At 42.7% G+C, this 17,717-nt stretch overlaps 1 protein-coding gene across 2 annotated transcripts in view; it reads left to right on the forward strand.

Moving 5' to 3' along the window:
• The window catches only part of PIGK (phosphatidylinositol glycan anchor biosynthesis class K), a 223,210-nt gene extending 205,911 nt beyond the window's left edge, over positions 1-17,299 (forward strand). For both annotated transcript variants that reach the window (XM_077450425.1, XM_077450426.1), the window contains one exon: positions 16,868-17,299. In XM_077450425.1, coding sequence (XP_077306551.1) covers positions 16,868-16,984 — 117 coding nt within the window. In that variant the 3' untranslated portion in view covers positions 16,985-17,299. The remainder of the gene's footprint in view (positions 1-16,867) is intronic.
• Positions 17,300-17,717: the final 418 nt, after the last annotated feature.

Here is a 17,717-nt window from a genome sequence, read left to right on the forward strand (position 1 = left end):
CAGCAGCCAGCGGGAGGAGGGAAGCTGGCAGCACTGCAGTGGAGAGACAGGGGGTGGCAGGGGAAATTGGCACTGCACAAGGTGATTAGGGTGTGACTGGCACACTCTGCGCGCACGCCTATGGTGGCCGGGGTACTGACACTACCTTGTATGCCTCCACTCAGACAGAAAGTTTGATCAATGGCACCTAAAGATAAACTTGCTGTCTTGCTGTTATCGTCCCTATAAGGTTATATACCTGCCATTCTGGTGACGTCCTTTCATTTTCTATATTATGGATTGTTAGACAATTGTGAATAAAAGTGGGTTTGGTGCGTGGGTATAGCGCACTCCTGCTGATGTTTCTCTATTAAGATTTCCCACGTAAAGACCAATCTTACAAAATAAGTATACATCAAGTCGTTTTTTTTTTTTTTTCTGGATGACTTGTGTAACTATTATAAATGTTTTATGAATCCTAATAAAAAGTTGAATTTCCTGTTTAAAGGTCTGCTAATTTATAGATGATTAAGCTGCACTGCTCTATCCAGTAGGTCTTCTTGGCTACCCTCTGCTAAGTCTTTCACCGTCTAAGCAGTTGACTGTGACCAGTTAGCTACTGCAATTTGTGGGCGCTTTCATAAAATACGCAGCAGGCGATTCCAGCATGCCCAAATGCTTTGTTTCTAAGTGAAAGCTCTGTCAGAGCCAATGTATCGCTTCTGAACGCTCCGAGGCCTTTCAACTAGTGACCGCTGCACTCCGAACATCAAAGGGGGCTCTTTGTCTCCCCGAGTGGTGGGATCCCTTTGTTCTGACAACATGGCCATCTGTGCCCAGAGATTCTAGCAGTGTATGGACTGCATAGTCAATCATTTTACCATGCTGTACTGTGACTTTACTATGACAAAGAAGCTCTGTTGTTCAGCTACTTTAACCACCATGCACTAGATTGGCTTTTGTGTAAAAAAAAAAAAAAATAATAAAAAAAAAGGCTTAAAGCAGATATAAAAAAAATGAAATTAAGGCAGCTCTGTAATCATTAATACATAATTAAATGTAATTTTTAATGGCAAGAAATGTAAGCACCTGAATTTGATCCGGTATCAGTCTCAGCTGATCCCTGGTGGCAATCCTAAACTAGCATCAGAAGCTAGGATTCTAGAGATGCATTTTTTGATGTAACACAGAATATACAGCTCAGTGCCTCTTGTGTGCGTCCGCTGAGGATTTCAGGAAAACCTGTCAGAATACAAATAATGATCTGTCATTGCTGACTTGTTTCTGATGGTATGCTCCTCCTTGCTTTATCATTTTGTGAGCTACTGACCCAGAAGGTATGCAGCCAGTGAAGTGTAGGGGCATCTGTGTATTTTATAGATGTCAACTGTCCCTGGGTTTGCCAGGACAGCCCTGCAACTGGATGCTCTGTTCTGATTTATATGGTGTCCTTGGCTGTGTCCTGAGATCACAGTAACACCCTTAAAGTGATTTTAAATTCAATTTTTTTAAATTTTTGTTTAATAACAAACAGGTTTATACTTGCCTGCTCTGTGCAGTGGAATTGCACAGAGCGGCCCTGATCCACCTCTTCTCTGGTTCCTGGCCAGTGCTCCTGGCTCCTCCTTTTCTCAGTGTGCCACCCCATAGGATGCCACTTCCTATCGTGGCACACCTGCATGCTCGATCCCGAGGGTCCGATTTTGAGAGTTGCACAAATATAAATTTTCTCAAAGCCTGCTGCCTCCGTTTTTTTATGGCAATTTGCATATTCTCCAGAATGGTATGATGAGTGATCAGATGAATTGCAATTAATTGCAAGTTCCTCTTTGCCATGAAAATTAATTGAATCCCATAAAATAACATTTCCACTGCATTTGTGAAGCAGGCTTCATGGTGCCTAAGAAAATTCGGTAAGTGCCAGGACCGTCTCCTACAGTTGATTCAGCTGCGGGACGAGGGCACCACCAGTACAGAGCTTGCTAAGGAATAGCATCAGACAGGTGTGAGTACATCTGTACACACAGTGAGGAAAAGACTTTTGGAGGATGGCCTGGTGTCAAGAGCAGCAAAGAAGACACTTCTCTCCAGGAAAAACATCAGGGACAGACTGATATTCTGCAAAAGGTACAGGGATTGGACTGCTGAGGACTGGGGTAAAGTAATTTCCTCTGATGAATCCTCTTTCCGATTGTTTGGGTCATCCGCAAAAAAACCTTGTTTGGAGAAAAAAAGGCGAGCACTACCATCAGTCCTGTGTCATTCCATCAGCATCATGAGACCATTCATGTGTGGGGTTGCTTCTCAGCCAAGGGAGTGTGCACTCACAATTTTGCCTAAGAACACAGCCATGAATAAAGAGAAAAGCCTCAGAGCAACATCTCCCAACATCCAAGAACAGTTTGGTGATGAACAATGCCTTTTCCAGCATGATGGAGCACCTTGCCATAAGGCAAAGGTGATAACTAAGTGGCTTGGGGAACAAAACATCAAAATTTTGGGTCCATGGCCCGGAAATCCCCCAGACCTTCATCCCATTGACAACTTGTGGTCAATCCTCAGGATGCTGGTGAACAAAAAAACCCCACAAAACCTGACAAACTCCAAACATTGATTATGCAAGAATGGGTTGCAAGATGTGACACAGAAGTTGATTTACAGCATGCAAAGGCAAATTGCAGAAGTCTTGAAAAAGAATGGTCAACACTGCAAAATTGACTCTTTGCATAAACTTAATGCAATTGTCAATAAAAGCCTTTGGCACTTATGAAATGCTTGTTGTTATATTTCAGTATACCATAGTAAGTAACATCTGACAAAAAGACCTAAAAACACTAAAGCAGCAGACTTTGTGAACATTGATATTGGTGTCCTTCTTAAGACTTTTGGCCACGGCTGTATATTCAGAGTGTGGTTTGGCCCCATCCCCCACTCCCTCCTCATAGGATTTGACTGAAAGCAGCGATAGCCAATGACCCCCACTGCTCTCAGCCAAGCCTGTGAGAGCAGGGAGAAGGGAGAGAGCAGCTACAGACTGGCACAGTGCTGGGCCAAGAGTTACTGAGCATGTGCAGTAACTCAAAAGTTATTACTGCGCAGATTATGGCCATGAATAGTTGGTTCCCACATAATCGGGCGCAGAACCACCCATAAATTGGGTGCGATCAAGGCGGGACTGCCCCGGAAGAATGGCATGATGTGTGAGCTGTGGGTGGTGGTGACAGCATCCCTGGGTCTGGGACAAAGATGTTTCCAAGTATTCATACTTAAGGGTTTCATCAAATGGGAATCAACAAGAAGAATGATAACCCTCGTGCCAACACCTTTGAAAGGCAAGTCAGTAACAGTAGCTTCCAAATTTGTCATTACAGGTTCCTATTGCTCTTGGCCAGAGATCTCCATACTTTCTAAACTAAGGGCCAGTTCACTGCCCTAAAGACTTTAGGGGTGCCGGACTATAGCTAGTGGGAATAGAAAATGGTGTCTGTGGATGAAATAATGCCCTATTATTGCTGTCCTTAGGAAGAATGGTACACCATCATTGGGGTCAGTGGGAAGAATGGCGCCTTATCATTTGGGAAGAATGGTACCTCATCTTTGGTGTCAGTGGGAGCAATTGTTTCTCATAATTGGTGTCAGTGGGAGGTATAGTACCATAAAGGCAAGGAAAGGCGCACATCTGGCCCATGGTCTGGAGATCACTGTTCTTGTCAAGCCATCTGCCTATCTGTGTCAAACCAAAAACTGTGCAGGCATATGTCCACTAGTTTGTCAGAACTAACCTCTAGAGTTCTGAAAGAGGAAGACTGCCCCGGCAGAAACATATTTTAGGAAACTGCAGGTCCTCTTAGAATTGATGCAGTTGCATCTGGCTGTGCATTTTTATTGATATCTAACCTTAAATTGTTAGTAAACCCACAACAGTAAAATCAGTCTGTATATGCAGTAAAGCTGATCGGTGTAACTAGGAAGTACCGGTTATCAGTATTCCTCTACTCATGCTGACAGTGAGATGAGCTGCTTTCCTGAAAGTGCAATGATTATCAGTGCAGCCTCATCAATGCCCACCGGTGCTGCCGGTCAGTGATGCCGGTCAATGCCCATCATTGCCCCCTATCAGTGCCCATAAAGGCTGCACATCAGTGGCCGTCAGTGCAGCCTTATCAGAGCACATCGGTAAAGGAGAAAAATTGCTTAATTACAAAATTAACAGAAATGAAGAAAAAAAAATTTTTTTTCCTAATTTGTTTAGCAAAAAATAAACTAGTGCTAATTAAATACCACCAAAAGAAAGCTCTATTTGTCTCAAAAAAAATGCTAAAAATTTCATATAGGTACAGCGTTGCCTGACCACGCAATCGTCATTCAAATGTTGTCCATGCTGAAAGGTGGTAAAAGTGCCCGGTATTGAAATGGTTAAAGGCAAATCAAGTGCACTCTCTGGCTATAGATGGCATTTGCAGCTCAGCAATTGGCCTTACTTGTTGCCTAGATATATTTTGAATGGTCTTTTTCTCCTCCACACATCTCTATGGCTGGACGGTTGCACTAACTAGCAAACGTGTTTAATTATTGCTGTCAGATTTGAAGAAGCAGGATGTAGAAGGCAGTCTTGGGAAGAGGAATTGGAATTGACCGACGGCCTGGGATCTCACTGCAGATGTTAGATGTTCAAAAAAAACACCGGCGACTTAGCAATCGCATCACTTTACATTTTAAAGGTCAGGATATTGTATTGTAGCAGAATGCAAAGCTGATGCCACCTCATACCAAGTGTCTGCTCCTTCGCCTGTGATTATTTATTGATGTAGCATTTTCTTTCACAGCCTGTGACTGTCAATCAGGCAGAAGCTGCTTAAAGCTTCCCAGTTTGTATGGAGCTAATTCTCCCAGCATGCCCTGCAGTGTGGTACCTTGTAGTCATCAGGGAAGAGTGAGTGCTCATTTAGGGAAGGTTTCCCCACTGTCACGCTGGAATAAAAATAAAAAATCTATCCCCAAACTGCCATAACAAGGTTGAAAGCGCACAAATCTCTCAAAAATCTTTGTATGCTCTACCTGTCCACCCAGTAATTTGGAGAAACCTCAATAAACTTTTACCCATTTAATGTATGTAAGATATAAAGAAGGGACTATTTCTTGTGTGAGGGACACAAGGACCCTGCAACTTGAAGAATTTTTTGACAAAGAGGGTCTTTGCATGTAAATTAATTTTTTGTTCCTCCATATTTCCATTCTCTATGCGGTCTATTATTTTTTTTTTTTTTAAATGTTTCTGTAATCTGTAGTTGAGGGTTGTGCTGACTTGAAAATGTAATGGCAATAAGCTCTAGCAGTCTCTAATGTGTTACCAGTCTCTGACTGCATGTTGCCCATCTTCAACCATGCCTGTAGCATGCATGCTGTCTTTGACCATTTCCTGTAGCATTCCCCATAGTCTGTGACCATATACTGTAGTGCAGTGGTTTCCGAACTGTGACCCTCAGTCTGGATGTGGCACTGTGCTTGCTCTCCTCTAACTGGCCCTTGGGAAACTATACCCCCCTCTGATTCCAACAATGTGGCACTACTTCTGTGCTACGCACAGAGTGCAGGGCTCAGGAGTGCATATCTCACAGACCCGTTTACCCCAAATTCTTCCTAACTTGCAAGTGACAGTAGCGAGTGGCGGGCAGGGGGTCGGCACTGTAGGCACTATTCCTTCCACCGATACCAACTAAGAGGCAACATTTCTCCCACTAATACCAACAATGAGGCTCTATTCCTCCCACTAATCCCAATGATGGGGTACTATTCCTCATACTGACACTAGCGATGTGCTTTGATCCTCCTCCCAATAACCACTGGCAGCAGGTCATGTTTTACGTCAATGCTCACCAACCCTGGGGCATTTTTTACTCCCACTGTCGATGGATGTTGAGGCTTGAGAGGGGACATAATATCGATTTAGGAATACCTTAATGGTGATCCTAGTGTAGGGGAAAAATGATTCAGTCTCAGGGAGTGTAAGAGGACATGGGGGGCACACAATGAGATTGGAAGTGAAGCAGTTTAACCTTAAGTTGCATGGGGGGGGGCGGGAGGGTAGTTCACTGTCAGGGCAATGAGGATGTGAAACACTTTTCCACAATTGGTGGTGTCAGCGGGGGAGTATTGATATTTTTTAGACTTTTAGACATGCATCTTAACCACTTGCCTACTGGGCACTTAAACCCCCCTCCTGCCCAGACCAATTTTCAGCTTTCGGTGCTCTCACACTTTGACAATTACTCAGTCATGTAACACTGTACCCAAATGAATTTTTTTCCTTTTTTTTATACAAATAGAGCTTTCATTTGGTGGTTTTTGATCACCTCTGGGGTTTTCTATTTTTTGCGCTATAAATTTAAAAAAAAAACGAAAATGTAAAAAAAAAACGCATTTTTATTTGTTTCTGTGATAAAATTTTGTAAATTATAAAAAAAAAATTCATGAATTTTGGCAACAATTTTATACTGCTACAAATCTTTGGTACAAATAACCCAAATTAGTGTATATTATTTGGTCTTTGTGAAAGTTAGAGAGTCTACAAGCTGTGGTGCCAATCATACAAAATTGATCACATCTGATGTACTGGTGGCCTATCTCATTTCTTGTGACCCCAACAAGCCAGGAAAGTACAAATACCCCCCAAATGACCCCTTTTTGGAAAGTAGACATTCCAAGGTATTTAGTAAGAGGCATGGTGAGGTTTTTGGTGTTGGCATTTTTTCCCACAATTCTTTGCAAAATTAAGATTTTTTTTTTTTTTCCACAAAATTGTCATTGTAATAGGTTATTTCTCTCACATGACATGTGTATACCACAAATAATGTCCCAAAATACATTCTGCTACTCCTCCTGAGTATTACAATACCACATGTGTGGGACTGTTTCACAGCCTGGCCACTTAGAGAGGCCCAACATGCAGGCTGCACTGTCACTTGTTTTAGGAGCATAAATTACACATCTAACTTGTTGACTACCTATTACACTTTTGAAGGCCCTGGAGCACCAGGACAATGACACATGACACTGATGACAGATGGCACTAATACGTGGCACTGATGGCACGTGGCACTGACAGGTGGCACTGGGGACAGGTGGGCGTGTGTGTTTCACTGTGTGTTTCACTTTGTGAGTGTTAACTTACTGTTCACAGCCGCTGCAGCATGGAAGCTCTCCCTCCTCACATGCTGTCTCTGTGTGAGGAGGGAGAGCCGGCGATGAGAGATGATCTCATATGTTTACATATGAGATCACCTCTCATTGGACATGCCGATTGAGTGCTAAATGGCTGCTGTGATTGGCCATTTAGCACGATCTGTGATTGGCTGTGTCCAAGGGACACAGGCAACACAGAACTTCCCCAATGCACGCCCACGGCGGTGCGCAGAGGGGAAGTAAAACAGGAGGACATCCAGGGACGCCCTCCCGGCAGTTAGCGTCTGCGCTGTAGCCATCTTTAACCACTTCGCACCTGTGCTAAAGCCAAAAGAACACAACATACAGGCATATGGGGAATGATTATCGACACTGACACATGTACACCTACACAGGTTTAACTGGGTGGACTATTGTCTTTATTCAACCTTACCTACTATGTAACTATGTGGGGGCATTTCCTGTTCCCACTGGCCACAATTCAGCCTCCCTACAGTCTGAAGGACAGTGAACTGCCCCTTTGTTAAAAAAGTTTGGGGACATTTGCTGTAGTATATTCATTCTCTGACCTTTTTCTGTAGCATTGGTTCCACTGAACATTATGTACAATCCTCCATTTAACAGGTTGATCACCACTGCTCCATGTACACGTTTGTGTATTGTCATTTCACAATAGTCTGTTTTCAACAACATTGTAATACAGATCACTATGACTTGGTATAGTACAAGAAATCTGCACAGTCTTCAAGGCCAATCCTTGCCACAATTATGTCTTTCAATTTCACTGGAAATGAAAGTAATTTGTTTACAAGGGTCGGGTAGCACTTGGTGTGAAAGTTTGTCTCCGATCCAGCATAAGAAAGATTGATTAAAACCAGCCCTGCAGTCAGCAGATGTGGTAGGTTAATTACTGGAACTTAGACAAGACTTTATTTTGGTCTAATGCGGAGCTGGGTCAGAGAACAGTTGATGCGTCTGTGCTGCATTTTATTTAAAGGAGAACGTCGGAAGTTAACTTAAACTTTAGCAATGTGAACAGAATATTCAACCGTGTCAGGTTTTCATTTGTGGATGTGCTTTTTGGGGGAAAAGTACTTCTAAAGTGACATGGGATGAGGCCTGACTGCACTTCAATAGTGCTTCTGTGTAGCGATAACATCTACCAACCATTGCACACTATGCAGTTTGAATGCCTTTCATGTGCGTTCAGAAAACTCTTATGCCCCGGACACACGGTCGGACATCCCGACCACAAAATCCGTCAGATTTTTTCTGACAGATTTTGTCCGAAACTGGTGTTGCATACACACGGTCGGACAAAGTTGTCGGAAAATCCGATTGTTCATAACGTGATGACGTTCTTTCGTTACGACGGGACTATGTAGAGGCTATTAGCTAATAGCTTTGGTCTCACAATTTGATCTGAGCATGCGTGGCACTTTGTCCGATCGGAATTCTCTACAAACTATCGGAAAAAGTTCTGATCGGATTTTGTTGTCGGAAAATTTGAGATCCTGCTCTCAATTTTTTTCCGTCGGAATTTCCAACGGAAAAAGTCCGATGGAGCCCACCCACGATCGGATTTTCCGACACTGTAATCCGAGCGGACCTTTTCCGTTGGAATTTCCAACCGTGTGTACAGGGCATTACTGTGACTTTCAGCTCAGATTCTGCTATAACTCATAGTGAAAAAAAAATAAACGCCAACTTCACATAACCTAACATTATGTAGCATGGTGTGTCTGTGTAGAGGAGGCATCTTGCTAGAGGCAGGCTTTTGCTTCCTCATGTCGGAGCCTCCAACAAGGAGAACCATGAACCGCACAATAGTGACCAAATCTAACTCTAAATCTCCTAGCAATTAGAGGCAGCAGTGGCTTAAATCTCATACTGCAAATATACAGGTATGAGGCTACAGGTATAGGAGTGCCTAGGCACACTAATATACCAGGAATTTCACTGATGTATTTCAGGAAGAATTCCAGATTAAAAAAAAAAAAACATTTCTAGATGTTCCATACAACATAGTAGAGCTTCACTTTTTACAGCTATATTTAAGTTTTTTTTTTGTTTGTTTAAAAATAACAAACGTTATACTTACCTGCTCTGTTGTAGTGGTTTTGCACAGAGCAGCCCAGATCCTCCTCTTCTCGGGTCCCTCCCTCCTGCCGAGTGCCTCCACACCAAGCAGCTTGCTTTGGGGGGAACCCGAGCAGCTGCTCTGTGTGTCCATTCAGACACGGAGCCGAGGCTCGGCCCGGTCCGCTCTCTCTCCTCCTTGGCTCGCTGACTTTGACAGCAGCGGAAGCCAATGGCGCCCACTACTGTCTCAGCCATGCCGGAGGGAGAGTCCTGGACAGCTGAGTCTCTTGTGCAGCATCACTGGATTGAGATGGGGCTCGGGTAAGTATTAGGGGGGCGGCTGCACACGGTTTTTTTATCTTAATGCATAGAATGCCTTTAGAACCACTTTAAGTTCCACTTTGAAGTGGGCCTTACATGAAAATGCAAAGTCTGCTTCTTGTATAGCCCCAACCCTAGAGACAAAAGATTTTCTGGAAATTTTGAAGCCATTGGGAAGAAACTTTTTTTTATTTATTTTTTTTTTTTTTTAAGTTTTTCCCAGAAAAAAATCAAAATTTCAGGAAAAAAAAAAAATCAGTGTGGAGTAGTTTTACAATTTGAAAGTAATGTTGTTACCCTGTGAAGGTGAAAATCCGTTTTATATAAAAGTATTATGGTTGAAATAAAAGTACAGCTTATTTAGTAAATAAACTAAAGTTGCTTATTAAAATTTTATTTTTTATTCTGAATGAAATAACAAGGCCTGTATATGTTAAAGAGGGAGTCCGCCGGGAGTCCGCGTTTTTTTTTTTTTTTTTTTTAAAAGCCAGCAGCTACAAATACTGCAGCTGCTGACTTTTAAAATAGTAAAACTTACCCGCCCAGCGCGCCTGCGATGTTGGCACCCGAAGCCGATCTCTCGATCGTCTCTCGGGTGCTGCCGCCGCCATCTTGGGTATGGGAATCAGGAAGTGGAGCCTTTCGGCTTCATTTCCCGGTTCCCTATTCCGCATGCGCGAGTCGCGCTGCGCAATAAGGATGGACCCGCTGCCTCTGGGATCTGTGTGTTTCCCAGCAGGCAGCGGGGGACTTTCGGAAAGGGGCGTAATCTATGTGCCTTTCCGCAGAGAGCTATCCCGGAAGTGGGTGCAGATACCTGTACTGTATAGGTACCTGCACCCCCCTCCCCCCTGAAAGGTGCCAATTGTGGCGCCGGAGGGGGGGAGGATTCCAATGAGCGGAAGGTCCACTTTAGGGTGGACCTCCACTTTAAGAACATTTCACCAATACATGTTTGCCACCTCCTTTCCCTCATAATAATGTCAAAGCTTCCTGCCAATATGCATTTTCAGGTATTGATAACGCTGATCCGGAAACATATATTACTCTTTGAAAAAAGTTGATCAATGATCTCCTGATTTTCAGGTGTCATTTTCTCTATAAATGTGTATATTTTGGTTTTTAACCGTTCCTAACTTGAAGATGCTGCTGGTGAAGAAACACTTTGTGATGATCCAGAAGCAGCAGAAAGTGTTTCTGGAATGAGAACTGTGGAGGGAAAAGCTCTTCACACTTTCATTCTGGTCCTCATCATTTCATTCCATAAAGTATTTTTAATGTCTTTAGGGCACCTCTGGCATGCCAGGATGTGTTTTGTCATCCTTGTAGCATTTGGTAAAGAATATTTCTTCTTACAATATTTGCAAATTGCAGCTTTGCTGTCAGCTAAAATTGCACTGTGGAAATGTCTCCACACTCTAGAGATGTTGGTCTCACCATTTTACTGAGTGAAGGGGAAAAAAAAAAAATTACTGACCAGACTATAGGTAAACATTATGCTGTGATGGTGGAGAACATTAATAGAAATCATTAAAGGTTAAGAAGAAAGATAAATTAATTTGTCAGAAACATTTACCCTCTTACCTGTCAATTAAGGTCTGAGAGGACAGAAACTATCATCTACTATACCTCAGCAATAACCCAGCTGTAGGAGGTACAGAATGGAGCCCACAAGCAAACTAAACTGGAGCCTTTCCCCCGCAGTGCCCCCTAGTGACAGAAATGCATATTTCTGATTTGAGAACTGCATTGAGAAGTACAGTGTTACTTGGACTCTATTCCAGGATTTTCTTCTCTTAAGCTAAAAGGACTGGCAATAATTTCAGACTTTACATAAAGTCTCAGAAATATTTTATTAAGGCCTTCATTTTATATGATTTGAATACCATGTTATAGATGTAATCTCTAGAGAATATGGGGTGTCCGGCGCTACCTATTATCAAAGATGAGTACCACCCTTATTTCCACTAGATACAATATTACCACAAGACAGTAGGTTAATCGTTATAAATTTGTTGGAAACAATCGAATCCTCACCAAAAAATACAATAAACTGTGCATAAAGGGACTACAGAAAATCTTATAAAGTGCTTTGTGCAAGGATAAGTGCTACATATAATACTTGTTGTGAATCACATGCAATTCACACAATTCCCTATATGTGTTATATTATTCAGAATTCATAAACTACAAAAAATGTGAAACCTACTGTCTTGTGGTAATATTGTATCTAGTGGAAATAAGGGTGGTACTCATCTTTGATAATAGGTAGAGCCGGACACCCCATATTCTCTTGAGATTACTAATTATTTTGAAAGACCCTTACGGGGATTTCCTGGTTGGGGGGCTGCAACCTGTATATATTGATATTTGGATGTTTTTCATTCTCTGTACCCCTTCTGCTTCCCATATTGCATATAGATGTATTGCTTATGGTTGCAATTAAACATTTCCCACGCTTCTTTTTTTTTTTTTCAGTTTTTCCAGAAAAAAAAAAAAATCGGCTTTGAAACAAAACGGGAAAAAAATAGTTTTTTCCAGGCCTTCCCATCTCTACCCCTCAATAAAAATAATCAGTTACTATAAAAAAAAAATGAATAAAACAAAATACACCTTAGTGTACAGTGGGTATGCTTAAAGTGTTACTAAACCCAGGACCCTGCATTCACTAGATCTGGTCTCCCACAGTACACAGAACATGGAAATGCTATTTTTTTTTTTTTTTTTTTTTTTAGTTAATATAAACTGCTAAATACCTTTTCTCATTAGCAGTCTTGTGACTTATTTCAGTGTCTGGTTAAAGCTTGTAGCTGGAGTTTTTTTTTTTTTTGTTTTGTTTTTTTCTACTCTACTATGATGCTACAGGACTCCTGATCCTCTGGGCAGTGCTGATTGAACCTGTGCTGATCATATGCATCCTCCCTAGGAAAAACAAAACACCTCTCTAGCAATACACATCAAACTGAGCATGTGCAGAGTGACTTCAAGGCTCTGTTCTATCAGGAGATGGATTGGGAACAGTGGAAGAAGGGGAGGATCAGAAAAGAACATTTTTTTTACACAATGCAGAGGATTAACCCCTTAGTTTCCATCGTTGGTATATCAATCATGCTTTACTGCATTTACAGACTGATTTTTATTGTTTTGGGTTTAGTAAAACTTTAAGTTAAAGCGACAATGTGCACTTTCCCAGGATCCCGGGAACACTGGGGAGCCCAGATCTCACAAGATATCGTCTCTGCACAGTGTCTACCTAATGTACTAGCTAGGTTAAATCCAAAGGTGCACAAAATGTAAAGGACATTTATTCTTGAAAAACTTGTTCCATAGAAGTATGAAGAAGGTCCCCCATGATATTAGTCAGCAGACTTTTCAGTCTTATTGAAAAGGCATTTATACATTTGTTGCCCCTCCACAAACCTTGCTGACCAAACAATGTTTCTCTGAGAGCAACAGGGCCTACAACACTCCCCGTTCTTACATTCATTGGGGGTACCTGCATTTTTTATTTATTTTTGATTCTTTTAAGAAAGATTTTTTTTTTTTTGCTTTATATCTGTGCCCACTGACCTAAGGAATTTGTCAGACTTTTCTTCCTGCCATAGAAAACCATTAATCTGTCAGAACCCTCATTTTACATTTTGTCATGTCAGAAAAAAATTTGTTTCTGCCGAGTTGAAATGATGACATTTAATCTTTCACATATTTCTTTCTGCTCAGAGGTATAATTTTTGCTCCGCGCTTCCATCAGTACATTAGATTACAGGAAATTTCAGTAAATAAACAAACATTTTTCCATGGTTTAATTGGTAATTGCAGAGAGGTTTTCAGGTTAAGTGGACCCATTTTTCTCAGTAACACATAAACCAAAATAAAAAAGGACGCGCTCCAAATCTCTCAGCCGCTGTATACTTTCATTGATAAAGAGCGTATAGTATACAGCGACTGAGAGATTTGGAGTGCGGCTCTTTTTTTGGTTTGTTCACGTGTTACTGAGAGGTGGAGGCGAGCCCTACAGGGGCAAGCACCCACCATTTGGGAATGCCATATATCTGGAGCATGGCAATAGTGTTTTTTTTTTTTTCCCCCATCTGCAGTGTCCATGCCTCTGTTTTGTATTTGTATATGAAAACTTCATAAGCAACCTGAGATTTCTCCAGCTGAATCGCCCATTAAATTGAAGAAGTGTAATGACTGGTCTCCAGAATATTCTTAATGGAGTTGAATGAGCTGCTCAGGTGTTTGTCTTATGAAGAGTCGTTTTTCAACATATTGTACAGGATGCCAAGGATGGGTCCTGGACGGGTACTATATGGCACCAATATTTGGGTTATGGTCTCTTTAAGGGAAATGTGTGTGTACTCAGGGGTCTGGCCCATGATGGGTGAGGAATTCCGGGGTGGTCATGTAAAGGAGAGGACTGATTCGCAGTCCTCTCCGTATTAGTAATGTATTTGGGACCCAGAATTTTGGCGGTTCAGAGTGACAGTTGGGTGGGAAAAGAACCTCTGCTCCTGACTACGGGGACTCCTGTCCCTTGAGGGTTAAACCGCCTCCAGGAAGCAGCACATAAAACAGGGAGCACCTAGTATTAGGTGTGGTGGTGTGCAGTGGCATATCTAAGGTATGGCAGCCATGGCAGGTGCCATGGGGGGGCAGAAAATCCACCACACGAAAAAAAAAAACCCCACCTGTGGCCACCTACCGCACTAATATAGATCTGGGCTGGCCTGCTTGAGCGCGGCACCAGCATGGCAGTTGCTAGTTAGTTGGCCTGGGGAGGGGAGTGGCCGGCGCCCCCATGATGGTTGATGATGATTGCCCAGAGTTGCCGGGTAGGGTAACTGCCGGAGGAGTAGCCTAATGCTCCACCTACCCTCCTGCACGGCATCTTCTCTCTCCCCGGAGTTGGGACTGTGGCATAAGGAGCAGGAGAAGAGACCAGAGAAGGATTGAATGATGGGGAACCCAGGGCCAGGCAGCAGCAAGGATTAGCAGCCTAGCAGTAGAAGGTACACCGTACTACTTCTTGATCATCATCATGTGCCATTCTGCATGTGCCAACTGCCAAGCAGAAGCAAGCAGCCAATCAAACATAGTGCTCAATGGATTAAATAAATATGCATAGCCATTGCCATAGATATAAATAAAGTGATTTGTGCAACAGCAGGTACTACTTAAAAGTAGTACCTGCTGTTGCACAAATCACTTTATTACACTTTATTTATGATATCTATGGCAATGCATATTTATTTAATTCATATTGAGCACTATATTTGATTGTGCGTGTGTGCCAGGCCCAAGCAGAAGCAAGCAGCCAATTAAATATAGTGCTAAATATGGATTAAATAAATAAATATAAATATGCATTGCCATAGATATCATAAAGTGTAATAAAGTGATTTGTGCAACAAGCTCATTAAAGTGGTTGTAAACCCTTACAAACCACTTTGGCCTACAGGTAAGCCTAGATTAAGGCTTACCTGTAGGTCCAAGAAATATCTCCCAAACCTATACGGTTTAGGAGATATTTGCCCGAATACGGGCACCGCTGTCTACAGCGCATGCGCCGTAGACAGCGGCGCACTGAGCGTGGCATCGTCGATGACGAAGATGCCGCGCGTCTCGGCTCCCGTGCACATGCGCGGGAGTGACGTCATCGCGGCTTCGCTGAATGACAACGGCGGAGCTGCGAGACCCCACGAGAAGATGGATGCCCCTGACTACAGGGGACAATGGTGACTTCGCTGGCTCCTGTGTCAGGTAAGTGACACATAATGGACTACTATGCGATGCATAGTAATCCATTATGCTTTGCCTTTGCAGGGAATGAAAGAGTAAGTAAACTCATCAGGGTTTACTTCCTCTTTAAACAGTCCACATTCAGTGAAAGTTCCTGTACAGTACATGACCTTTCACTGAATGTGGACTGTTTATTGAGCAGGGGCGGACTGGCCCAACGGGCACTCAAGCACTGCCCGAGGGCCTGGGTCCATTAGGGGGGCCAGGTGAGAGGCTCTGCAAGACTGCAACACATACAGCCTAGCACGGGCAGCAGCTGTAAAAAGAGCTCTTACGGCGGGCTGCCCCCACGCCAGGCCCTCCTTCCCTCCCATCCACCACAGGTGATTGTACTGTACATTACATAACCCAGGGTGGACGAGAAGAGAGGAGGGGTCGGCGGTGGATTTCTAGAAAATTTCTAGAATTTTTTTTTTTTTTTCAAAAAGTCAAAAATGAAAAACGCCTGTAAACGGCACGTAGCTAAACGCGAGTTAGCACGTTTAGACGCATTTGGCGCTTGAAATGCCTCTAAACTCCATTTTTTTTTTTACTTTCCAAAAAAGGATTCTAAACTCAACTGCCTAAAAACGACATTAACCGCTTAAGGACCGCCCCATGCTGATGTATGTCGGTAGAATGGCACGGCTGGGCACAAGCACGTACAGGTACGTTGCTCTTTAAGTGCCCAGCCGTGGGTCGCGAGCGCGCTGCCGGTGGCGCACTCGCAAATTGGTCTTGAGCTCTGTGGCCGCGGGACCTGCGGACCCGATCGCCGCCGGTGTCCCGCGATCGGGTCACAGAGCTAAAGAGCCTGGAGAGGTAAGTGTAAACAAACCTCTCCTAATGCTTCCTACTGAGGCTGTCGCTGATCGTCTGTTCCCTGTTATAGGTAAAGTAAAAGTGATGTCAGACGGTAAGCCACGCCCCCTACAGTTAAAAAAAACACACTTAACCCCTACACTGCCCCCTAGTGGTTAACCCCTTCACTGCCAGTGACATTTTTACAGTAATCAGTGCATTTTTAATTGCACTGATTGCTGTATTAATGCCAATGGTCCCAAAAATGTGTCAAAATTGTCCGACGTGTCCGCCATAATGTCGCAGTCACAATAAAAATCGCTGTTCACCGCCATTACTAGTAAAAATGCTGTAAAACTATCCCCTATTTTATGGGTGCTTATCACAGTGACAGACCCATATAATGTACAGGAGGAGGGGGGTCAAAAGTACAGCCACGGGAGGTGGCCATTATTTGAGCAAAATTGCACCTGAGAATTTGGTCTACAGGAAAATGAAAGCTATGTGCAGACAGCTGCCTGCCCTGCAGTGTGAATTGTGTGGTGGTTCCATATCCTGATATCACTCCGCTGTGAGAACCATCTGGAGACAGATGTTGGCTTTAAGTTGCAGCTCCACTGACCTTTCTGTGCCGGTGTCGCATGTTACCTTGTTCTTCTGTAGCATACAAACTTGATTTGTTGATGATCTATTCTTATCATGTTTTTTTTTCCTCCTCCAGAAACCTAAAGCTAAAGAATGGCACCCTCCGGGAGGATTTATCCTTGGACTCTGGGCTTTGATCCTGCTCGTTTTCTTCAAGACATATGGCATTAAGCATATGAAGCATATTTTCTGAGCCCTGTGACGCCATTACAAGTACCACTGAAGCTCAGGAATATTCTGCACTGGTGTTGCTGCAAATCCTGCTGTATATTTGCTGCTGATTCTTTCACAAACTTGAGTATTTATAGACTGGGACTTGCCAAAAATCAACATCATTTACAACTCTGAAAGCTTTCTGGTTTATGCCATATTGGGGAGAATTTTTTTTTATTGTTCAACAACAAGGAAATGGTCACTAAATACTGCTGAATGGCTTAGAAAAGTTTTACATAGTTAGTCAGGTTGAAAAAAGACACAAGTCCATCCAGTTCAACCAAAAAAAATAAAATAAATAAAATAAAATATACTATACATACATATACACATATACACATATACACATATATATACATATATATATATATATATATATACACACATACATACACACATACATATACCAGCCCATATACCCAATTCTATACCCACAGTTGATCCAGAGGAAGGCAAAAAACCCCAGCAGAGCATGATCCAATTTGCTAAAGCAGGGGAAAAAATTCCTTCCTGATCCCCCGAGAGGCAATCGGATTTTCCCCGGATCAACTTTACCTATAAATTTTAGTACCCAGTTATATTACGTACACTTAGGAAATAATCCAGGCCTTTCTTAAAGCAATCCACTGAGCTGGCCATAACCACCTCTGCAGGGAGTCTATTCCACATTTTCACAGCTCTTACTGTGAAGAAACCTTTCCGTATTTGGAGAT

The sequence above is a fragment of the Lithobates pipiens genome, unplaced genomic scaffold, assembly GCF_037356315.1.
Source record: "Lithobates pipiens isolate NorthernLeopardFrog02 unplaced genomic scaffold, aLitPip1_a1.2 Scaffold_23, whole genome shotgun sequence".
NCBI lineage: Eukaryota > Metazoa > Chordata > Amphibia > Anura > Ranidae > Lithobates > Lithobates pipiens.